Here is a 23290-nt window from a genome sequence, read left to right as displayed (position 1 = left end):
GATGGACTTTTTATTCTAGCTGCTTCTAATTCCTCTGTTTATGGGCAATGGCAAATTTCTTGGATTATTGGCTCACTCTGGAAAAATGCATACAAACACCTCCAGCGAGGTGCGCCCAATCGAGCAATGGGGGCATTCCGGCATATTTAGACACTGTTTATTTTTATTTTTTTCATGTTTCAATATTATTTTCTGGGCCAAAAATACCATCTATCATGGTTGATTTTTGTCGATTTTCTGCGCAGCGCAGGACGAGGCCGATCCCGATTCCCTTGGCTTTGATCTGTCTCACCCGGTGATAGATCACCCGGAAGAAAATCCCAGCACCCATCATAGGCACAAAATAGCTACAACTGGCCGCCCTAGGATTTCAGTCAGCTGCGCGGCTCCGATTCCCAATCATCTGCTACTGTTTGAATTCCTATTTATCTTCGGCCGGCCACATCCGTAACTAGCACGAACTATGTACTCAACCATTCGTCGGATGGGTATGATCCCTAAATCCCATCGGTTGCACTTCTCACACCCTGGTTTTTTATTGTCAAGATAATTTCCCATCAACTACCACCTCAACCTCAAAGTTCTACTTTTAGGAGATAATGAGGTAGCCAGTGGCTGGATTTATTGATTCATTTCCTATTACTGCAAATCCGAGCTTGAATGACCGTCGATGATGGCGTTTTTTTATTTGACTGTCAGGCTGAGCCACACTACTTTTATTCCAGAGTTTCCGACAACCAGAAAAATGTCCTATATATCCCAAGGAATTTAGAATGAATGCAGTATCCTTCATTGTACATAGACATCTAGATGGAACCCTAAGCGCTGTCAGCCATAGTGAAGTCAATTACGTCATCTTCTACACCGAGACGGAAACCCTGACGTCCTTCTGTATCTCGGCTCTTTTTCTTATCCTTTCCTTTCATGGGAATATAGCAGCTATTTTTATGAATTGCTGGGGTTTTTTCCTCGTGTCCATGAGAACTGTTGTTTGGCCCATATCAGAGTATTAGTATATATAGTATAGCGGCACTTCGGTGTGGGAGGCAGCTGTGCAGCAGAGGTGTAGAAGGCTCCTGCAAACGGAGCAGGAAGAAAAATCCAACTTGACCATGGATCGGACACGGTGTGATCAGGCCAGGTCATACAATCATCTATTGCTACACAAAGTTGTTGATACGCCTCCGTCTTCCACGCTTTACTTCTTCTCTCTCCATACTCTTCTTGCCACCACTGTCTCCCATCCTTTTCTCCTCACCCACATTCCAAAAATCCAAAATGTCTCCCACTATCCCGGACAAGCAATGGGCGCAAGTGGTCGAAAAGAAAGGCGGTCCACCGGTGTACAAGCAGATCCCGGTGCCCAAGCCCGGACCCGATGAGGTCCTCGTGAAGATCAAGTACAGTGGCGTGTGCCACACGGACCTGCACGCCATGGATGGCGACTGGCCGCTGCCGTTGAAGATGCCGCTAGTGGGCGGCCACGAAGGCGCCGGCGTGGTGGTCGCCAAGGGCTCGCTGGCCAAGGGCATTGAGGTCGGCGACCACGCCGGCATCAAGTGGCTGAATGGCTCGTGTCTGTCGTGTGAGTTTTGCAAGACAGCTGACGAGCCTCTTTGCGCCGAGGCTCTGTTGTCGGGCTACACCGTCGACGGCACCTTCCAGCAGTATGCTATTGGTAAGGCTGCGCATGTGTCCAAGCTGCCCAAGGAGGTGCCTCTAGATGCGATTGCACCGATTCTCTGCGCTGGTATTACCGTCTACAAGGGTCTCAAGGAGTCTGGTGCTCGCCCCGGCCAGACGGTCGCGATCGTTGGTGCTGGTGGCGGACTCGGATCTCTGGCGCAGCAGTATGCGAAGGCGATGGGTCTGCGCGTTGTTGGCATCGATGGTGGAGATGAGAAGCGTGCCATGTGCGAGAAGCTGGGCTCGGAGGTATCCATCTTGCTTACTATATATAATCTTCTTCGATTATTGCTAACTTGTCTCAGGCCTTCGTCGACTTCACTAAATCGAAGGACATCGTCGCAGACGTCAAGGCCGCTACCCCCGGAGGTCTAGGCGCTCACGCTGTGCTCCTGCTCGCCGTCACGGAGAAGCCTTTCCAGCAGGCATGTGAATATGTTCGTTCGCGCGGTACCATCGTCGCCATCGGGCTGCCGGCCCATGCATTCGTCAAGGCTCCCGTCTTTGAAACCGTGGTTAGGATGATCAATATCAAGGGCAGCTATGTTGGCAACCGACAGGATGGAGTCGAGGCCGTTGATTTCTTTGCACGCGGCCTGATCCATGCGCCGTTCAAAGTTGTGCCACTAAAGGACCTGCCTGAGGTCTTTGAATTGATGCGTATGTATTAGCTTGCACTTCAGAAATTACTGGTAAGCTGACACAGATGTTCCACAGAGCAAGGCAAGATCGCCGGCCGCTATGTTCTTGAGATACCCGAGTAAGATGGTCGCGGTATCATCGAGGAACGGCACGGGGTAATGGATATCGGATTGTTAATGGACATACAATACTTGCAGACAAAGGCAGTTAATAGAATGTGGGCTTACTCGGCTGAACCTGAACCTGAGATCTATATCTCAGGTAACCTAGACAGTACCTACTAGTCCACATATTTATATCGGTTGACAGAGCTATCTGAAGCTTGCATTATCCAACAGAATAGTCGTTTCCATTACCATCACGATCATGATTGGGATATCAATCTCATTCAAGCACAATGATACAACCACCGCCCGTCGGGCAGCCCTGCACTAATTATAACATTTGCAGAAACTAATCAGCAGCAAAACATTCGAAAAATGAACTTTGAGATCGGCCACTGTGGAGCCGCTGTTCCCGCTTTGTGGCTGAGTGGAGCTATTGGATACGGAGAAGTAGGAGTCCATTCGGATTCCGTTAACCGGAGAGGGAGGTCAGAATTCAGTTGACTAGGATGCATACTGACAGTTGCTGCCGACACTGCAAAGACTAGCTCGCGTCTGCTGTGAAAATTTGCAGCGTTGAAATATGTATCTATGACGCTGTCTATTACGCTGATTGTGGTGTCCCGAGTTCGACGGAGAGTACCATAGGGGGGAACCGGAATGAGTTGATGGCTTTTGAAAATCACATCCTTCTCAGCATCACCGAAGACAGTGGATGGAAAGATTTTCCAACTGTTGCCAAGCGTGCATTCGAGTCATGAGAATGTTCTTTTTGCCCTAAACAAGCTGAGCCTCTACGTGGTGATAAGATCGGCATCGGAGAATGGTGGGGCATTTGTCAATGAGTTGACATATTGATATCTTTACTCTGTTCCTTGGCCTAACTAGTATACTGCTACAGTAGTAAGTAGTGCCCAGTCAACGTGGCGAACCAGGCCCGTCAAAATGGTTCGAATCAACCAATCAAAAACAAAAACTTAGTCATCTCTTTAAAAGAGGCTGAAGCGACAACACCCCAGGTGACGCTACCCCTGCTGTATAGAAGCCCGTGCTGGCCGCCATCGGAGATCACTTAGCTAATTTATTCACATAACTTCCAGAAACTGTTCTAGCTCGAGGGTCTCCGCAGGGATCCGGACCCCGTTGTGGTGGATGTTGAGGTTAGGGCAGGGTGGCGCTAATCCGAAAGCGGTTATTGTCTGGAGAACCGGGATTTTGTGGATTCGATGCCGAGGGTCAGGGTATTGTCGTGATGGACTAGCGATGGGCACGCAGAGATTTTCATTCTCTTTTCTGCTTCATTTTCTTATTTATTTATAATCCATCTCTGTATCTCTGTTGCATTGAAGTGGCGAATGGTTTGCAAAGGCAGATATATATATCTGTGAGATTTTTTCAACATCGACGGAAACGTGGAGTCATTCTCGATACCCTCGCCAGAGCATCAGAGATCAGATTCGGGTAGCACCTCTCTTGCAACAATCAATTTGAATGCCTGATGGTATTCTCTCGGGGCGATGTAAGCGGCCGCGATGATCCGGCAACAGGTATAGCACGCCACTCGCTTCGAACAGAATATCGTGGTTAACCACCTTCTTCCAGAACATGACCATGAGCCTGCCTCCGACATAACCGTCGTGTCTTGGGACGGACCTCGCGACCCGGGCAATCCATACAACTGGTCGCACTCCCGGAAATGGACAGTCACAATCCTGGCAGTCTGGCTCACTTTCATCACAATGATTGATGGCACCATCATCACTGTCGCACACGACGCCATTAACACCGAGTTCAACGTCTCCGATGCCAACTTCCCCAATTCCTACTGGACAGTCACCAGCTGGGCCATGGGCGGCGGATGCTTCTCGCTGCTTGTGTTGCCACTGATGGAGGATTTTGGCATGCGCAAAGTATTTCTACTGACTTATGGCGTTTTCCTCTGCTTCGTGATCCCGCAAGCCGTGGCGCAGAACTTTGCCACTTTGGTTGTGACGCGCTTTTTCGCTGGCGGCTGCGTCGCCATCCTGGCGAATACCTCTGCCACGGTCATTGGGAATGTATGGGACAGCGAGAAGTCACGCAATGTCCCCATCAGTTTGTATATTGTCTTCTATCTGGCTGGCAGCAGTATCGGACCAGTTGTCGGGGCGTCCATCTTCCAGTTTCTCTCGTGGAGATGGATCGGCTATATCCAGCTAATCTGGTACGGCGCTTTCTTCCCGATCTATTTCTTCCTTTTCAAAGAATGCCGCGGCATCGCTATTCTGGGGGAGCGCGCGAAAGCTTTACGGCGGGAGGGAAAGAATACTTATACCCAGCACGAGATTGATAGCCAAGGCAAGTCGATTATGCGGATCGTAGGCCGCAGCGCAGCACGGCCACTCTTTCTGTTCTGCACCGAGTCTGTGGTCTTTGTGTCTACGTTATGGTCCGCTTTCACCGTGGGCACGCTCTATCTGTTCACACAGTCCGTGGAGCAAGTGTTTTCGGGGTTGTATGGCTGGACCGCCGTGCAGGCGGGATACGTCCAATCGGCCATCGTGATCGGGGAATGTATAGGATGGGCAGGGACCTTATTTTCAGGCCGGTTGTATTTCAACTCTGCTTCCCGCAATACCGAAGTCCCCGGCACTCCTATACCAGAGGCAAGGCTATACCTTGCGATTGTGGGGGGTATGGTTGGGATCTCCGGAGGCATGTTCACCTACGCCTGGACATCCTACCCCCATCTCCCCTGGATCGCACCAGCCATCGGTCTTGCAATGGTGGGAGCCGGCAGCGTGATTGTTGTGACGGGCATCTCGGACTATTTGGTTGATGCCTATGCCAAGTACGCCGCCAGCGTGATTGGAATCGTCGCAACCGGTGAGAACACCTTCTCCGCTTTCCTGCCGCTCGCCGCAGCGAGCATGTACTCGCATCTTGGGTTCCAGTGGGCTAGCACTGTGCTGGCATTCATCTCGCTGGCCTTGTCCTTTGCGCCGATTCTGGTGCTCATCTGGGGAAGACAGATCCGAGCGAGAAGTCCATTTATGAAGGAGGCTATGGTGGAGAAGAGGCGGAAGAGCGTCGACTCTGTTTGATAATTAGCTGTGTACATACAACTAGTACATCTATTTGCATATAAATCCGAATCTACAGGGTTACTTCAAAATGGTTTACCTTCTCTTCTGCTGCTTGCTATAGCAAGTACAAACCAGTGTAGAAGTTGCCCGACAGGCATCTTGTCAAAAGAGGCCGCATTATTGCCGAACAATGTACCGTTTTCCAGAGTGCGAACGGCAGCTAGGGCCAAATTGGATACTAGAGCCGAGCCTAAACCCCTCACAACGGGGATAGACACTTAGTTCAGGGTTTCGAAAGGTGGTGAGAATGGATCAACCGAACCGTTTCGAGTCATGCTAGTGTTCCATCTCGGCTGCGATCACCAAAGCTCGACTAGGCGGAGAATTACGCAGGAACCCTGCGGCACATGGAATAATGCAGAGCAACACAAGATCAATCGGAGGTTTTCCAGATTGGGGCTAAGAATGTCTCTCGCGGCCGGTAGTTTGACCCTGCCACCCCCTGACCATGTTTTCCCGTTTTCTCTGCAAAGCCGAATCTGCTTGGGTCTCTGTGCCCCCTCCCGGGAACTTTATGTATTTCACAGTGCAAGAGAAGATCTGGCCCCCATTATTGACCTTCAATGGGACATCAGCGGCCGGACTCCGTTCGGGACGATCAATCCTTTCCCATTGGGGTCTGTTGCAGAAGAGGAGGAACATTATCCCAGCCCGCCGCAGACGGTTGAAGTCCCCGCGCGACCTAGACTAGAAACTGGAGCTTCTAGATCGTTTCAGGGCGGCCGATCAAACGAACCCCGACCTTCTGGTGGTCTGCACAGCTGAGATTTCCAGGGGGCGCCGACGTTCTCCCGCAGCATTGAAACCTCCATCAAGAGTCTATCATTCTGCAGGGTGAATTGACCTGGATCATGGTGAGGTGAAACCTGTTCTTGAATGGAACAGTAACTAGCCCCTAGTTCAGTCGAGCGTTCTTACACCCCATGAGACACACACTCTCCCGAGATCCTGGCAGAGACAAGCCCTCCCCCCTCTCGTTTCGCGATCATCATTGGTTCTTGCTGAGGAGGTCGTCATACTAACCCAGTCCCGATGTTCGTCGTGCCAAGCTTTTCAATTTTCGTTCTGTGTCCGTTTCTCTACCATGGGATCGTAGCTGTCGGTACGGTCGGTCCTGGTCTGGACGCCGCTGATCTCTATATATGACATATTGCCTGGTGGGCCGTTGAATCGGCCGCTCGTGGGTGCCAACTTTGTTCGATCGACGAAAATGTCAAATAATAATAAATCGACTGGTCACAGGCAGGCAAGGCTGGGGAGACGAGTCCTATCTGATAGGTCCAGCAGGATGATCCCTCGGGGAAGCAAAGCCCCAGCCGGAAGAATAGTGTAGATAAATCGAGGCCGAGTGGGACACCAGCAGGACTCGGTTTCAGTGGCTGCAAGTAAGCGCCCACTGAACCTGTGAAACACATCCAGCGGGTGCTTCAGGTTGCCAGCGCCAGTTTTACTTGGCGGGTCCTTTTGGCCCCACCACGGATTATTCACTGTCGAGTAGGACTTGTCCATCGCACAGACCCTCTGCAGTCCGGTCACCAGTGCTGAGAGGGGAGAGGGAGTGTGATGTGCGAGTGGCGATCCTGGACGGAGGACTGCAAGGAAGGGGGTGTTGAAAGAGAAGAGAGGCAAGCCAGTCAGTCGATAGCGAGTCCCAGTCGCCCCCAAACCCGCCGGCTCAACAGGCACACCCGCTGCGGGTCGGGATGACAGTACTATAATACTGTCACAAACACCACCATACGTGTATATTACCACTTTCGTGATGGTGTAATCCTGTCCACACCGTCACCACACCACTCCAGCGTTTCGCTCTCTGTTCCTCCGTCAGGCCAGCCCTTTTTCTCCTTCTCTTCTCTCTCCCTATCGCCTGTTCTTCACCCATCTTCACCTTCGTTTCTTGCTTCCGCTGTGCGCGAACCATCCCCTTCCTTCAGAGACTTGCAACTTGGCTGGTCCTGTTCCATTCTCTGATCTTCTTTCTTTTTCTTTGTGTTCTTTTCTCCCATCGACGCTTGTTACCCACCCGAGGCTGGCCCTCTGACGTTTCGCGTCTCCATCCATCCCATCCTTCCAAAAATACCTTGACGATCCTCTCTCGCATATTCGTCGCGGCCCTTCGCGCACCGCTGATCCGAACACCGCGAGTCGAATCATTCTGAAGGTGAGTCGGAAACTGAGTCGGTGATGCATGTCTCACAACAAAGGAGTCAACAAAGACCGAAGGGACCAACCACTCTTTTGTCTGGGCTGGTCCCATCTGGAACACCGCCCTTTGTTTGCGCCTGCGTTATCAAACTGTCTCCTCCCGGTCGGACGCTGATGGTTTTCATAGTGCGCGTGGTGTAGCCATGTATTCCCAACCGGGCGCCCCTATGGCGCCTCCCCAGAAACCGGAGACGTTCATGCTATCAACCGAGGCGCAGCAGAGTCTACCACAGGACGCGCAAGTTGCGCTGCAGCAAGTCGATAATTGTAAGTCGATCACGAGCTGGATCCAGCATTCGAGGGTTATGTTTGTTGACATACACCCGACGCAGTGAAATATTTTCTTTTGTCCGCTCCTGTCGACTGGCAACCCGATCAGCTCATTCGACGATTCCTCCTCCCCACGGGCGACTACGTGTCCTGTGTCCTCTGGAATAACCTCTTTCACATGTCCGGCACCGACATCGTCCGATGTCTCGCCTTTCGATTCCAGGCTTTTGGCCGCCCCGTGAAGAACTCCAAGAAGTTTGAGGAAGGCATTTTCTCGGATCTGCGAAATCTCAAGGCCGGCACCGATGCGACCCTGGAAGAGCCCAAGAGCGCGTTTCTGGATTTCATGTACAAAAACAACTGCATCCGGACCCAGAAGAAGCAAAAGGTGTTTTACTGGTATAGCGTGCCTCACGACCGACTATTTCTTGATGCGCTCGAACGCGATCTGAAGCGCGAGAAGATGAACCAGGAGGCGACCACCGTTGCCGTTAGCGAACCGGCTTTATCCTTCGAATTCGACTCGTCCCAGTCCTTGTACGAGCAATTGACCAAGGCACAACAGGCCAATTCGTCCTCGTTTGCTGCCCACGCAAGTACGACATATGGCCAGCCCACCTCCCCCGTTCGGACCGTTGACGCAATGCCCCCTCCCCAGATGGCTCCGCCGACGATGCCTCTCCTGCAGGACGATTCTGGCAGCCAGGCCATGTACAACAACACGCCGATGCCCCTTTCGAACAATCTGGTCCAGGGAATTATTAAGCGCGAACAGGAATATGGCACCACCATTCAGTACGACCGCAATGGCATGCCCATTGCCCGCATTCACCAGCGTCATTCTTCCATGCCGACTTTCTACGAGTACTCCCCGGCCCCGTCCTTTGTTTCATCCCAGTATGAGGATTACAGCAACCGCGGATTGTCCTTTGAACCCGTTACTCCTCCGCAGCACTCTGTCGGACTGGGATCTGAGCCAGCATACATTGCCAACGAAGATACGGGTCTTTACACGGCAGTCCCTGACATGTCACATGGATCTGGATATCACGGAATGATGCAGCTTCCGCCGTCTAATCTGTCCGGTGGCCAATATTCTGCGCCTCGATCCTTCTCGTCTAATGTATATTCTGCCGTTGAGGGATCCCCGACCTACAAGCAGCGAAGACGACGATCATCTATCCCTACCTCTGTGGCTCATGCTGCTGCAGTGTCCCAGGCTCCGTCCGCAACGCCGCCTTCACAGCCGATTACCTATGCTGCGCACAAGCCCAGTGATCTCCGCCGATCTGTCTCAAACTCGGTGGGTCCTTCTGGCGAAGACGAGGCCAACCAAGATCTTGCGCGCACGTATCCGAGCGCCATGCTTCCGCAAAAGGACTTGCTCCAGGAAATGTCGCGTCATGGAACCCCATTGCAAAATCTCGAGGACAACAGCGCCGAGCAGTCCGGCGTGCCCCTGTCGAACCCGCCCGATGACTTGACCGCACTTCCAACGAACGCAGCCTTACAGAACATTGTCCAAAATAGCACGACCAGCCGCACGGATCGCTCGGGCCCCGGACCAACTCGTCGCGCAAGGAGTGCTACCATGACGGAGTTGGGGCCGTATCCGCAGAAATCGCACTCGTGCCCCATTCCGTCATGTGGGCGTCTCTTCAAGCGGTTAGAACATCTCAAAAGGTAAGCTCTCTCTGCTCTATTTTTGAATTGTGTTCCCGTCCTGGTGGGGCGGATCTGCGTTGCCTACCCGTGTGATGAAATCTTTCGATAGCCGCCGACTAACCCGGGCGCCTAGGCATGTGCGAACTCACACCCAAGAACGACCGTACCCTTGCCCTTACTGCAGCAAGGCCTTCTCACGCTCTGATAATCTTGCACAGTAAGCATTACCTTCGGACATCCTTATCCCTTCTTTTACTAACCAGTCCTCTCAGACATCGACGCATCCACGAGGCTCAACATGATGGCCAGCCGCCGTTTACCCACGAGGACGATCTGGAGAACGACGCTCATGACTTCGGCTCCCCAGAAGACGATATGTCGCCGCCGGCGCATGCGCAGGATATGATCCATGTGCCACATATGGCACCAATCCCCGGGTCTATGAGCATGCCATCGGCCATGCAGACCGTCGTTGCCCCGCACATGATAGCGCCTCAACTGCTCCAGCAGCAGCTGTGAGCTTGATTCGTGTACTCCATTGGTGTACTTCGTCACTTTCGTCAGCGAAAGCTTCCCCGCTTTTCGCTTTTGATGCCCTCTGGAACCCCTCTTTGGCGCTTATGGTGCGGTGTTATAATGTATGCTTCATGTTACTTCTCATCTGACCACCCTCGACCATCCTGGTCGGCGTTTCCTTTGATGATTCTCCTGCAGCCCTTTTTGCAGCCGCTCTCGCATTTTTTCCTTGTTAATTTTTTTTGGTTCTCGAACATCTTGTCTGATCTGCGGTGGTCAGAATACGGCAGGTACTGGTTCTGGGTGTAGGAACGCTTCTGGTGGATCATCCGGTATTGTCCATTGGAGCGGGGAAGGCCGGCCGTGCGACTCGCACTATATTATAGACAGATCTATGTAACGAACTGAATTGGACAAAACTTCAAGTTGCATATCTTCAAGTGTATAGTAAACTACACAACCAAGTGAATAACCTAAAATGTTGGGGCCGATCACGTGATATACTAGCTGACGTCGTTTCTTTAGTTGCATGTCACCTCATCAGCCTCTCTTACCATCTGCCAATATCTATATCTCTCTCTCTTTTTAATTTAAATTTATATGAGCCTATCAGGAGGTCATCTTCCTGGCGAGAGAACCCCTCTCATGGCTGCCGATTACGTCGCGGACGACGCCGACATGGAGCCTGCGGGGCGCGGCGTGGGCCATGTTGACGAGTCGTCCAAGAGCTGGTGGTATCTATTTATACTCACTCTATCTATTGGAGGGTAATTTTACTTCCTTTTATACTTATCTAGATAGGTAGCATATACGTTATTTTGAAAGCTAACCTGAGGACAGTCTCCAAATGGTCTGGTCTGTGGAACTATCTCACGGCTCGGTAAGTCACTGAGGATTCCAGTCATTGCCTCCCCATACTAACCAAAACCAACCAGCCCTACCTTCTCTCCCTGGGAATGAGCAAGTCACTCCTCGCATTTGTATGGATCGCCGGCCCTTTAACGGGCACCTTGGTCCAGCCATATATCGGCATCCGCAGCGACAACTGCCGCATCTCATGGGGTAAGAGGAAGCCGTTTATGCTTGTGGGCAGTGTGGCCACTGTGATTTCTTTATTGGCTCTGGCTTGGGTCCAGGGGCTGGTCGGCGGATTTTTGTCTATTTTTGGTGTTGACCCGGCGTCTGAGGGGTCGAAAGTGGTTGTTATTGTTGCCGCGACGGTTCTTATGTATTGTCTTGATTTTTCTGTTAATACGGGTAAGTCATTTTGTTCTACGTTTAATGGTACGGGGTTGCTAATGACCTCATCCAGTGCAAGCCGGCATCCGCGCATTCATCGTCGACAACTGTCCTGCTCACCAGCAGGAATTGGCTAATGCGTGGGCTAGTCGACTCACGGGCGTTGGTAACATCTTGGGCTTTATTTTTGGGTACATCGATCTGCCCAGATTCGTCCCTTTTCTCGGCAATACCCAGTTCCAGGTTCTCTGTTCGATTGCGTCGTTCTCTCTCCTGATTACCTTGGCGGTCAGTTGCCTCTATATCCAAGAGCGCGACCCTCGCCTCGAAGGCCCACCTTCTTCAGATGGGCTCGGTATTGTTTCTTTCTTTCGACAGACCTTTAAATCGACCAAGAATCTTCCGCCGCAGATCGCCCGCGTCTGCGAGGTCCAGGTGGCAGCCTGGGTAGGCTGGTTTCCGTTTTTGTTCTACTCGACTACCTACATTGGCCAGCTATATGTCAATCCGATCTTCGAGGACAATCCGAATTTCTCCAAGGATCAGATTGACCGTGCATGGGAGGAAGCTACGCGGATTGGGACATTTGCGCTTCTTGTTGAAGCGATTATATCCTTCGCGGCTAACATGCTTCTTCCGCTATTTGTCGTTCCAACTTATGACGGCCAAGCAGAGCCAATAACATCACAAAGACCAGATAGTTGGGGCGGCGACTTGGGAGAAGAAGAACCAGAGATTCCTCGCCGGTTATCATTTTCCGCCATGCCGACAGGCACAGCATCCGAGCCACTCCTCAACGAACCAGGAGACAAGTACCCGCTCGCGGACAAGAAACCAATCTGGCTCTCGCGGCTACAGATCCCGGGCTTGACCCTCCGCCGAACATGGCTCCTCTCCCACGTCCTTTTCGCAGTCTGCACATTCAGCACGCTGTTCATCCACTCCTTCCATGCCGGAACGGTTGTCGTCAGCATCATTGGGATCAGCTGGGCCGTCGCCCTGTGGGCGCCTTTTGCGTTGATTTCCGCCGAGGTCTCTCGCATTGATGTTGATCGGCGGTCACGCCTTCGCCAGACAGCGTTGTCCGAAAGTGTCGGAGAAGTGCGCCATCCTCCCCCTTCTTCGTCTGCGGCTGCTGCCACTACTACTGGATATGCACCAGCAAACACCGAAGATGATGCTGATGAAGATGGGAGCGAAATCCGCCCAAGCGAGGACGTCGAGAACGGCCGACCACCGCCGGCCGAGGAGAATCTCGCCCAGGCAGGGATTATCCTCGGACTGCACAATGTGGCTATTTCATTCCCCCAGATTCTATCGAGTCTGGTCTGTAGCGCTGTTTTCAAAGCAGCGCAGAAACCGCGCGGCGAGCCGTGGGATGATAGCGTGGGATGGGTGCTCCGGTTTGGAGGCTGTGCTGCCCTGGTGGCGGCGTGGTTGACGACGCGGGTCGCTGAAGGGCCGGCCCGGTGATATTCCAAGTTAAAACAGTCGAGCGATATACTTGTTAGTTAACTAGACACTGTGACTGACTTCCCAATCTGTAAAAGCCGTATAACCTGCCGCGTCCTGCCGTTTCTTGGCACTGTTGGTGGACCACGTGTCACGGATACGGTATTACTAGTACCCGTACCTCGTATAACCCTGATATCACGCGACAGCCTTGTAATTATTCACGTACTGTATCCCCCGAACCATACTCACTCCCTCACAGGCCAACTGTCCCTCCCGCATTTCAACCCCCAAGGCACAACGTAACGCGCAACAGCGACCTTCTTGACATTCCCACCTGTGTGCTCTTGACGCAATCCCAGTGTATCCGCCTACTGCACGTGCTTGCGGATTATGCGCGTCTGGTCCTGGCCGCTTCCGACTTGCTGTGCGAGCTAACTGTCAGGATATCATCCGCGCTGCTCGGGTCCCCAAGGGTTGTTGGCTCAACATGGCCACCCAACTGATGGGCGATGCCGTCCACTTCCTGCTTCGTGCGTCTTCTCCCTGGAGGGGTGTGTTCGAAGGGCTTTGCGCTAACCTTTCTCCGAATTCACAGGGCGAGCACAGGACTCCGACTCCGACCCTGATGGTACGCATGCAACCACATCCACTTTCTCGAGATGTCGTATAATCTGACCCGTGTTGGTACATTGCAGATACTCCCGAGGCGGGCGCAAAGGAGATGACCAGCTCCTGGGCGCTGTTTATCATGATCATGCTATTGATCTTCGCCCTGTTCACGAGCTACATCCTGCAGCAGAAGAAGATCCAGGCGGTGCACGAGACGGTCCTATCGATTTTTGCGGGTATGGCCACAATTCCAAAAAGAAAATTGAGAAATGTGCTAACGATATGAAGGGATGTTCGTCGGGCTGATTATCCGGTTAACCCCCAAATCAAACCTCCAAGACAGTGTCGCTTTCGACTACCAATTCTTCTTTAACCTCCTCCTCCCCCCAATCATTCTCGCCTCAGGCTACGAGTTACACCAAGCCAACTTCTTCCGCCATATCGGCACAATCCTCACCTTCGCGTTCGCGGGCACCTTCATTTCGGCCATCGTGCTCGGCCTGGTTCTGTACCTGTGGACGCGAATCCCGCTGGACGGGCTCAACATCTCTTTCGTGGAGGCTATCTCCGTGGGCGCCACGCTCTCCGCCACAGATCCGGTCACCATCCTGGCCATCTTCAACCTGTACAAAGTCGAGCCAAAGCTATACACGATCATCTTTGGCGAGTCGATCTTGAACGATGCCGTTGCTATCGTGTTGTTCGAGACCGCGCAGAAATATGCAGATAGCGAGGCTGGCTCGCTGACCATCCTCAACTTGTTTGAGGCCATCGGGCTCTTCTTGCTCGTTTTCTTTGGTAGCATGGTCATCGGTATCATTACGGGAATCGTAACCGCGCTGGGACTCAAGTATACGTTGGTGCGTCGGATGCCGAAGATCGAGAGCTGTCTCGTGGTTCTCGTTGCATATGCCAGCTACTTCTTCTCCAATGGCGTATATCTCTCTGGTGGGTGCCAACGTCCTTTTTTTTTTCCATGTGGGAGGAGACTGACCCATTGACCTAGGCATTGTCTCGCTCCTTTTCTGCGGAATTACTCTCAAGCATTATGCTTACTACAACATGTCGCGCCGCACACAATTGTCCACTAAATATCTGTTCCAAGTGATGGCGCAGTTGTCCGAGAATTTTATCTTTATTTATCTCGGCCTGGATTTGTTCGTCGAGCCCAACCTTCAGTTCAACCCGCTGTTTATCCTTGTGGCGGTCTTCGGCATCTGTCTCGCACGTTACCTCGCCGTTTTCCCGCTCTCAAAGGCGATTAATTGGTTCATCCGGTACCGTGCGCGGCGCCGGGGAGTGGAAGTTGCAGACGAGCTGCCCTTCGCCTACCAGGCAATGCTTTTCTGGGCTGGGCTGCGCGGTGCTGTCGGCGTCGCGCTTGCCGCGGGTCTCTCCGGTGTCAACGCGGCGTCACTACGGGCCACCGTTCTCGTTGTGGTGGTGCTCACTGTCATTGTGTTTGGAGGCACCACGGCTCGCATGCTGGAGATCATGGGTATTCGAACTGGTGTTGTCGAGGAGCTTGATTCAGACGATGAATTCGATATTGAAGTCACCAACGGCGGTACCTACTATAAGCGGTCTGACACCGGTATCGGCTATACACCGCGGTATGGAGAGGCAAGCATTCCTCTCGACGGCGTCGGTGGTGCACCACGCAACACCCTGGGCGATCGAGCACACAGCTACTCGAGCGGGAACAATCGCCGTCCGAGTCCGCCTCACACCCACACACGCATGTACTCGACAGCCTACAGTCCCAAGGACGCACAGGCACGGCGCGATCATTCCTCCACCGCAACCCTGCTCAATAACGGGCATGTCGGACCCAGCTCCGGCAGCGGCAGTGACGACGAATTCGGCCTGCCACCAACCGGCAAGAAGAATAGTCAGCCCACCCATCCAGATGAGTTCGACCTCGACCTCGAGGGCATCTCCGACGACGACCTCCCGCCTGCTGCCCACGCGGCGCCCACTTCATCTCGCATGCGCCGTTCAGCCTCGCAGGCTAGCCAGCCCTCACACCTTGCCTCCCCCCACAACGCCGCCACCCCAGCCAGCGTCTCACCCTCGCGTCAGCCAGCCCTGAGCGCCCGAGAAGCTCTTCGGGATTTGTTCTCCGGCGGCGCAAGCGGCGACCACGCCGCATGGTTCCGCCAAATCGACGAGGACTATATCAAGCCCACGCTCTTACTCGACCAATCGAATCACAAGGGCCCGGGCCCGGGAGCTGTTTGATGGCATTTCCGTTTCTTTTCTATGCATGTATACTTAGCTTTGTGTGTTTCTTGGGAGCTGCATTATTTCCGTAAACGTTCTCTTTTCGCCTGTCTTTTTTCAGTTTGCACCATCTGCTTCGTGTTCAGTGAGCCCTGGCCGCTGGTCTGTTCTCTTTGTAGCATCACCACCTCGGGGCGCCAAGGAAGGGACTCTGTGAATAGGCCCCAAATGCCTAGTGGAGACGTTAAGAAGCATGGAAGAGGAAGAAACTCCTCAGTATGGGCAGTTTCGATATCTAAGAAGCCGACAACGGAGTAGCAAATGAATGGATTCCCAGCTTCGGAAAGGCGCATAACCTATAGCACTTGTACACTAGATCAGTGCCTTTTGTTCTCACCGAGGCGTGGAAATTCGGCAAATGACTGTTGCTCTAGCCAGTGAGAATTCAGTACTTATGTACCAGTTCAAATATGGACACTACCAGCGGGCGGGGTAGATACTAAGCCCCATGACAAAGGCCTAGAGAAGTTCCATAAGCACATATTCGCTTATGGTCTTATCATCGTCTTTGTCCTTTCCAAGTGTGAGAGCAGATTAGTAGAACGCTGCCAAAATAGAGTTTTACTACGATGGACCCGATTTCGGTTACTGGTGTCCTCGCAGTCATTGTTCAGGTCATTGAGACGACAGCGACGGCGATCAGATTCTTGAACGACTTAAAACATGCCTCAAAAGAACAGGCTCTTCTCTCATACGAGACTGCCAGTCTCCTGCTGCTTATGACAAATCTGCGAAGTAGACTCGAAGAAGCAGATCGACCAGAGTGGAAGACATGGTCTGAAGGCATCTTAGTGCTCGGCGCGAAGAACGGGGCCTTGGACCAGGTTCACACAGCCATGGAAGAGTTGCTGACGAAGCTGGACAAGATGTCAAACAGATCAAAGGTGGCGAATACCCTGGCCTGGAAATTGGAGAAAGATGAATGCACAGCGATTTTGGAGCGGATAGAGCGATCTAAGACAACGATTAGCCTTGCTCTTCAGGGAGATCAGCTGTAGGTACTTCCAATCTACAATATACAACCGGACTAAGGACTGATGGTGGCCTAGGGCGCTTCTGAGAACTATAAAAACTGACACCATCACCATGACTGAGCAAGCCCAAGCAATGAATACCAGTATGCAAATATTTCAAGAAAGTCGCGAAGGTAGAGTTGAGAAGGGCCGACCTATTGCTGTGACTGCTGACTTCTTGGTTTCCCAGGCGAAAGGGCTCAGGCTATGCAAGAGTGGATGTCTCCACTAGAATTCAAATTAAAGCAGCAAACTCTTCTTTCGAAGCGACAGCTAGGTTCCGGGAAGTGGTTCCTGGAGTCTCCTGAGTATTTGAACTGGTTCGATAACTCCGGGAGCAATGTGCTGTGGTGTTCAGGTATTCCGGGCTCCGGGAAGACTATATTGTCGTCAATCATCGTCGAGGATCTCCAAAAAAGGCTAAAGAGGCATAGTTTAAGTGCCGTTGGATACGCTTACTGCGACTACAACGACCGCGAGGTGCAGAGTATCGAGAATATTATTGGCTCATTGTGGAGACAAATCGTCCATTTGGATCAACACGGCGTCTCGAATCTACAGGACCTCTACAACCGCTGCATGATCGAGGATCGTGGAGCCCGACCGACACTTCGGGAGTTGTCTGGCGCACTTCGTGATGAAGTTAACAGACATGTTAGTGTGTTCCTCGTGATAGATGCACTTGATGAATGCTCGGAAGGAGTGAGGGCCGGCCTACTTCACGAATTCAGTCAATTGCCAGAGACGGCACACATCCTGATAACTTCAAGATCCAAACATGTTCCCCCAGAGCTTCGGAACGCTACGTCACTAGACATAAAAGCCCACGAGGATGATATCACAAATTACGTCGTTGATAGGGTGCAGACGGCAAAACGACTGTCGGCTTGGGTTAAGGGCAAAGTCTCGTTGGTCAAACAAATTGTCACCAGCGTCTTGAAACATGCGAAAGATATGTGAGTCCACCAAAATTGCTGCGCACTTCAATCTGCTAATATCTCAGGTTTCTTCTTGCCAAACTCTTTATGGACTCCCTATGCAGCAAATTAACACTGAAAGGCGTCTTAAAGGCGCTGAAATCAATACCGAATGACTTGAATGCGACGTACGATGAAGCAATGGCGCGAATAGCACGACAGAACGAAGAGGAAAGGGATCTAGCCTACCGAATACTCTACTGGGTGACCCTGGCTTACCGCCCTATCACTGTCCAAGAGCTGTGTCATGCGCTTGCCTGCGAGCCGGACGAAGACGAATTTGATCATACCAATTTGATCAGCGAGGAGGATATCATCAGCGTCTGTACTGGGCTTGTGACAATCGAGCCACACACAAATATCGTCAGGATGGTTCATTATAGCTGTCAGGAGTATATGGACAAGATTCTCAATGATCGATTCCCCGAATCGTACCAAGACTTGGCGAGGACCTGCCTGACATATCTTACCTATCAATCTACAAATGCTCGCTACAAGGGCCACCGCTTCTCAATATCGACCAGGGGAACTGTCCAGATCGAGAAGGTGGACATAGCGTGTGAGGATGCCTTACCTGAGATGGGAACATACGAAGCGGCTTTTCACTGGAGCGTCCCACGATACAACGGCGAGGGCGAGCTTTTACCGTTCTACCAGTATGCCATCCAATACTGGGCGTGGCATCTGCGCGAATGCACTGAGCAGGATGATCTGATCCAAGATGTGTTGAAATTCTTTTCTGAATGGAAACATTGGTATCCCATCTTGAGCACCGTTCGAGCCAAGTGGGTAACTTATATCAGATCCGCCATAGACGTGATCGCGGCGTATCAGCTGGAGCAGGTATGCACCGAGGTAGTCAGTCGTCCTCTGGCATATGCCAATATGTCCAAACCGTTGCAATTGCGCACAGTACCAAATCCGGAGCCATCAGAGCCATATCCAGAGGCTGGATTGTTGGTAGCATCCATGCTCGGACGAGCCACCATTTTAAAAATTCTTATCGAGAAGTCAAGGTCAAAAAAAGCCGTCGGGAGAAAGATCGATAGCGAGCTTTTCGGGCGTCTTCTGCAAGCAGCTGCTTGGTCAGGCAACCCGGCAGCTGTCGAGAAGCTTCTTGAATACAGCCCCCTGACAGATGAGAACTCCTCGTCGGGGGTTCCGGTGCAAACGCCATTCGCACAGGACGCGGTCATTGCGGCGCTGTCTCGGCACGGCTTACAGCCCACAATCCCATTAATCTGTTCAGTCGGCTCTCCGGCTTCTATTCCTCTCGCGCTAGCAGCTGGCCTGCCCATAGACGCTGTCGACCCTCAGTTTGGGCGCACCGGTCTCATGTTTGCCGCCGAGCGAGGCCGGGAGCCGTTTGCGCAGGCCCTGCTCGCACCACCGGTTCCCGCGGACGTCAATCGAAAGAGCTTTCCTGGTTTCACACCTCTGCATTATGCTGTTCTCAGCGGGCAGTTTGACGTTGCGAAGCTGCTAGTAGATGCCGGCGCAGATTGGAATGCGAAGGATAATCTCGACAGGACGCCACTGATGTACGCGGGGAATTATGGTCGTAGATGGCCGGGCAAGATGCCCGGTGATTTTCCTGACATCACACCAGTCCAGAAGCGATGGGAAGAGGTGGTGGAGCTTCTGGGCGCCAAATGGGGCCGTGTTGTCCAGTTCAAGGGGGAGACAGAAAAGCCGGCGAGTGGCCCTGTCTTCTAAGAAATTTATGAAGTGATGGTTAATGAATAACGAGTCATTCTTTCCGACCAAGCGCTTGAGGGTTCAACCATATCCAGCCATCAGGACATTATTGACGTGATTGGCACAGCCATACTACCACATTTGTCTAATGTACGGGGTGTGCAATCATCCAAACCCTATATAATGATGTGATTTCTAGTCTAAACTGTGTCAGGCAATACTTGCGTCGTGTCAAACTCTCCTGCAGAAATAGGCCCCACCCGATAGATAATGGTTGACTCTCGTACTCAGTAAGTCAGTCCGGGGTAGCTCCATCGCCCCCTATCTGCCATATCTATACGATATCAGGATTGTTATCACTACCAACACCGTCCACTCAGAAGAACGCATCTCTTATCTACCTCTACAAATGCTCACGTGCTACCATTGCTAGCAACCAATTCAGCCATGATTGACTCTGCTAGACTCGCGCCTTCAGCCACCTACCTCGGGTTCAACCCCGCTCGGGAATTATTATCGTCCCAGTTACGAATATGACTGGCAGTCGCTCGGCCGTGCCGACAGTGAGGAGAAGATGACGATTGGGCGTGCGAGCGTAGATTTGATGGGCTTTAGGTTTATTGCTATTTTATCAGAGGCTTATTTCCCGAGTCAATAATGATTGTCTGACCGAAGTTCCCATGTTCTTTTCTTGTCTGTACAACCCCTTCGACGACTCTTGCTTACAGCCCTTGTGTCTTACGTATTAATACGAAAGACCTCCCTTCACTTCATTCCTGTGCACCCTTCTTGAACACCGACAAAGATACTAGCTGTGCAGAGAAGACACCACGCAGCCGAAATGCTCGAAGAGATAAAGAAATCTGTTTCCGCGAGCGGCGCAAGACCGCTCGCTGCGGGTGATGATGCTCCCGTCGCCGAAACTGGGGATATGGAGTTGCTGGGTGAGTTTTATCTTATCTGCGCTTGACATTATGCTCTGCAGATGTGCAATTGAAACTACGCTCCTGTTGTCTCTTTGTTCGCTCAATTAACGCGCTGCGTTAGCAACCCTGGGATACAAGCAGGAGCTGCGCCGCCACTACTCAACACTGCAGATCTTTGCCGTCGCGTTCAGTATCATGGGTCTGTTGCCCTCTATTGCGTCGACCTTGTCGTTTTCCATGCCTGCGGGTCCGGTGGGAATGGTTTGGGTAAATATTGCGCCCAAATCCAAATACGACGCATGGATGTTGGGCTTTTGGCTGACTGGTGCAATAGGGTATGCTATGCAATATACTAGATCCGAGTTTCGGGACGGCTTATTGATCTTGTCTTTTTACTAGGCTGGCTGTGTGCTAGTTGCTTTATCTTTATTGTCAGCCTGGCAATGGTATGCTTTTGGGGAGATCTGTATGCCGCATTGAGCTAACATATGTCTCTTTTATAGGCTGACCTGGCATCGGCAATGCCCACGGCCGGTGGTCTTTATTTCTGGACTCACTACTACAGTGCTGAGAAATGGAAAAATCCGCTGAGCTTTGTGGTAGGATATAGCAATACCATTGGTTTGATTGGCGGTCTCTGCTCTATAGACTGTGAGTTTTCTCAAATATGAACATCGTAGTCCTTACTAACAAGTATATCTATTTCTCAGATGGTTTCGCCAACATGCTCCTCTCCATGGTCTCCATTTCCCGCGACGGCAACTGGACAGCTTCAAGGCCCATCATATACGGCACCTACGCAGCCACGGTATTCTCTCACGGCCTCCTCGCCACCTTTTTCGGAAGAATCATGCCAAAGATCCAGTCGGCTTGCATTTTTCTGAACGTCGGGCTCGTAGTTGCGTCAGCCGTTGCTCTCCCCATCGGCAAAGCGAAGAACCACCCGCCTGTCAACTCGGGCGCGTATGTATTTGGCCAAGTCGAAAACCTCACCACCTGGCCAACGGGTTGGGCGTTTATCATGGCGTGGCTCTCGCCCATTTGGACCATTGGTGCATTTGACTCGTGTGTCCATATGAGTGAGGAGGCTACCCATGCTTCGCGCGCTGTTCCGTTGGGTATCGTCTGGTCTACTGGCCTGTGTGGAATTCTAGGGTTTTTATCTGTGGCTACGATTGCGACGTCCATGAGTCAGAATATCGAGGGCATTTTGAATTCGAAGTTTGGGCAGCCTATGGCTCAGGTAAATTTATCTTCTTCTTTACAAATCAGATCTCTGTACTGATTGGCTACCTATGCATAGGTCTACTTTGATGCACTGGGCAAGAATGGCGCCCTCGGCTTCATGGCTGTGGTAATGGTCGTGCAATACTTCATGGGACTTAGCATCGTACGTTTCGCACTCCCATCTCCGTCATTACCTTACCTTTAATAATACTAACGAAAAGACCACCAGGTCCTCGCTGCCTCTCGCCAAAGCTGGGCCTTCTCCCGCGACGGCGCGCTACCATTCTCGTCCTTCTTCCGCAAAGTCAGCCAGTCCCCATTGATGCAGTATCAGCCCGTCCGGATGGTCTGCGGCGTTTGTGGAATGGCAATAATCATCGGCCTCCTCGCGCTCATTGACAACGCTGCCTCTAACGCCCTGTTCTCGCTCGCTGTCGCAGGCAACGACCTCGCTTGGCTAGTGCCCATTTTGGCGCGTCTACTGTGGGGCCAGGACAAGTTCGTCCCTGGCGAGTTCTACACGGGCAAGTATCTTAGCAAGCCGATTGCAGTTGTGGCGATCGTGTATATGGCTTTTGTGATTGTACTCAGTATGATTCCTACCGAGGGACCAAACCCGTCACGTAAGTCTCTTTGTGGTATTGTGTTCTGTTCTGTTGCTGACTTGTAGAACTTAGCGCAAAATATGAACTACACTGTTGTCATCAATGGAGCGCTTTGGCTCGGTGCTATCCTTTACTATGCTCTTCATGCCAGGAAGACGTTTAAGGGACCGCAGACAACCCTTGGGCCGGAGGATGTAGGTAAAACAGAGGCCGAGGTTTCTGAACAAAAGATATAGAACGATTCAAGGTATCCAGGTTATCTGATAGCATCCTTGTCTGTATTTATCTTACCCAAATGACAATGACGTCCACGGTTTATGTTTGCCACATCCTGAGATACCGTGGAACGACCATGCTCCCCGCATGACTTGACCATCGGCCCAGAATACTTAGGCTCTCTTCTCACATTCCTTCTTAATTACCCTTCAATAAGTAACAGCCAACAGCCCAAGCTTTTGGTAACTCCTGTCTAGTCCAACGTACAACAATTCCGCACAACATGGCCGGAACTACCATCCACGGTGCTTCTCTAAGTACTACATCTTCAGATCGCCGCCACTCCTTTGACCAACAGCCTCTGATCCCACCGGTGGCGCAGAATTTCAACAACCAAGATGTCTTTCAAGACAGAAAGGTAGCACCGTATGTGACACTAGAGACTATCCGTCTGGGAAGATGAAACTTACATTTCCGGATGCCAACAGGTCGCCACGAGCCGTATGTGCCGAACTCGCGCATCAGCATGCCTTTGAGGATCTAGAGAAAAGCTTGCAACACTTGCCGGGAAAGAAGGATCTAGCAGGAAGTGCGTGACTATATTTGGCTTTCTTGTGATTTCCTATGGGACGAGTTGTGCTCATAATTTTGTCGCAGGCCATGACCTCCCGGCTACAAACGCTGATCTTGCTCCGCAATCTAACCCGGAGGAGTAGAGAGACCTATGTGATGACAGTATTAGCCGGGTGATCCGGCTTCATTGAAAGGTACTGGGGATATCCATGAAGCTATGATGCAAGAATATGAATTTGAATCAGATAGTACATAT

The 23290-nt window shown here is 51.8% G+C and overlaps 9 protein-coding genes across 9 annotated transcripts; all 9 read left to right on the top strand.

The window, feature by feature from the left end:
- Positions 1-1278: 1278 nt before the first annotated feature.
- On the top strand, positions 1279-2450 carry N7510_003414 (zinc-dependent alcohol dehydrogenase; the record flags this gene model as incomplete). Its single annotated transcript, XM_056975341.1, has 3 exons — positions 1279-1935; positions 1992-2346; positions 2404-2450. The coding sequence occupies 3 exons, from the start codon at positions 1279-1281 to the stop codon at positions 2448-2450; spliced, it is 1059 nt and encodes a 352-aa protein (XP_056835297.1).
- A 1480-nt stretch (positions 2451-3930) lies between these two features.
- On the top strand, positions 3931-5515 carry N7510_003413 (uncharacterized protein; the record flags this gene model as incomplete). The annotated part of the gene is made up of 2 exons (XM_056975340.1): positions 3931-3979; positions 4035-5515. 2 exons carry the CDS (start codon positions 3931-3933, stop codon positions 5513-5515), a joined length of 1530 nt encoding a protein of 509 aa, XP_056835296.1.
- Positions 5516-5962: 447 nt separating this feature from the next.
- On the top strand, positions 5963-6322 carry N7510_003412 (uncharacterized protein; the record flags this gene model as incomplete). Its single annotated transcript, XM_056975339.1, has 1 exon — positions 5963-6322. The coding sequence occupies one exon, from the start codon at positions 5963-5965 to the stop codon at positions 6320-6322; it is 360 nt and encodes a 119-aa protein (XP_056835295.1).
- A 1583-nt stretch (positions 6323-7905) lies between these two features.
- Positions 7906-10216, top strand: steA (sexual development transcription factor SteA; the record flags this gene model as incomplete). The annotated part of the gene is made up of 4 exons (XM_056975338.1): positions 7906-8029; positions 8095-9715; positions 9831-9914; positions 9970-10216. The coding sequence occupies 4 exons, from the start codon at positions 7906-7908 to the stop codon at positions 10214-10216; spliced, it is 2076 nt and encodes a 691-aa protein (XP_056835294.1).
- A 642-nt stretch (positions 10217-10858) lies between these two features.
- Positions 10859-12925, top strand: N7510_003410 (putative sucrose transporter; the record flags this gene model as incomplete). The annotated part of the gene is made up of 4 exons (XM_056975337.1): positions 10859-10980; positions 11054-11093; positions 11149-11470; positions 11526-12925. 4 exons carry the CDS (start codon positions 10859-10861, stop codon positions 12923-12925), a joined length of 1884 nt encoding a protein of 627 aa, XP_056835293.1.
- Positions 12926-13394: 469 nt separating this feature from the next.
- N7510_003409 (bifunctional K:H/Na:H antiporter NHX1) lies at positions 13395-15757 on the top strand (the record flags this gene model as incomplete). The annotated part of the gene is made up of 5 exons (XM_056975336.1): positions 13395-13437; positions 13503-13535; positions 13603-13752; positions 13805-14464; positions 14523-15757. 5 exons carry the CDS (start codon positions 13395-13397, stop codon positions 15755-15757), a joined length of 2121 nt encoding a protein of 706 aa, XP_056835292.1.
- Positions 15758-16368: 611 nt separating this feature from the next.
- N7510_003408 (ankyrin repeat domain-containing protein) lies at positions 16369-19505 on the top strand (the record flags this gene model as incomplete). Its single annotated transcript, XM_056975335.1, has 4 exons — positions 16369-16793; positions 16849-16916; positions 17003-17768; positions 17816-19505. The coding sequence occupies 4 exons, from the start codon at positions 16369-16371 to the stop codon at positions 19503-19505; spliced, it is 2949 nt and encodes a 982-aa protein (XP_056835291.1).
- An 823-nt stretch (positions 19506-20328) lies between these two features.
- N7510_003407 (putative GABA permease) lies at positions 20329-22481 on the top strand (the record flags this gene model as incomplete). The annotated part of the gene is made up of 8 exons (XM_056975334.1): positions 20329-20431; positions 20535-20748; positions 20829-20859; positions 20917-21064; positions 21124-21656; positions 21717-21803; positions 21870-22263; positions 22318-22481. The coding sequence occupies 8 exons, from the start codon at positions 20329-20331 to the stop codon at positions 22479-22481; spliced, it is 1674 nt and encodes a 557-aa protein (XP_056835290.1).
- A 263-nt stretch (positions 22482-22744) lies between these two features.
- N7510_003406 (uncharacterized protein) lies at positions 22745-23058 on the top strand (the record flags this gene model as incomplete). Its single annotated transcript, XM_056975333.1, has 2 exons — positions 22745-22887; positions 22950-23058. 2 exons carry the CDS (start codon positions 22745-22747, stop codon positions 23056-23058), a joined length of 252 nt encoding a protein of 83 aa, XP_056835289.1.
- Positions 23059-23290: the final 232 nt, after the last annotated feature.

This window comes from Penicillium lagena, assembly GCF_028827675.1.
Source record: "Penicillium lagena strain IBT 129212 chromosome Unknown utg000002l_segment0_segment0, whole genome shotgun sequence".
Lineage (NCBI taxonomy): Eukaryota > Fungi > Ascomycota > Eurotiomycetes > Eurotiales > Aspergillaceae > Penicillium > Penicillium lagena.
The sequence above is the reverse complement of the archived record's forward strand: the minus strand, read 5'-3'. Positions and strand labels throughout refer to the sequence as shown.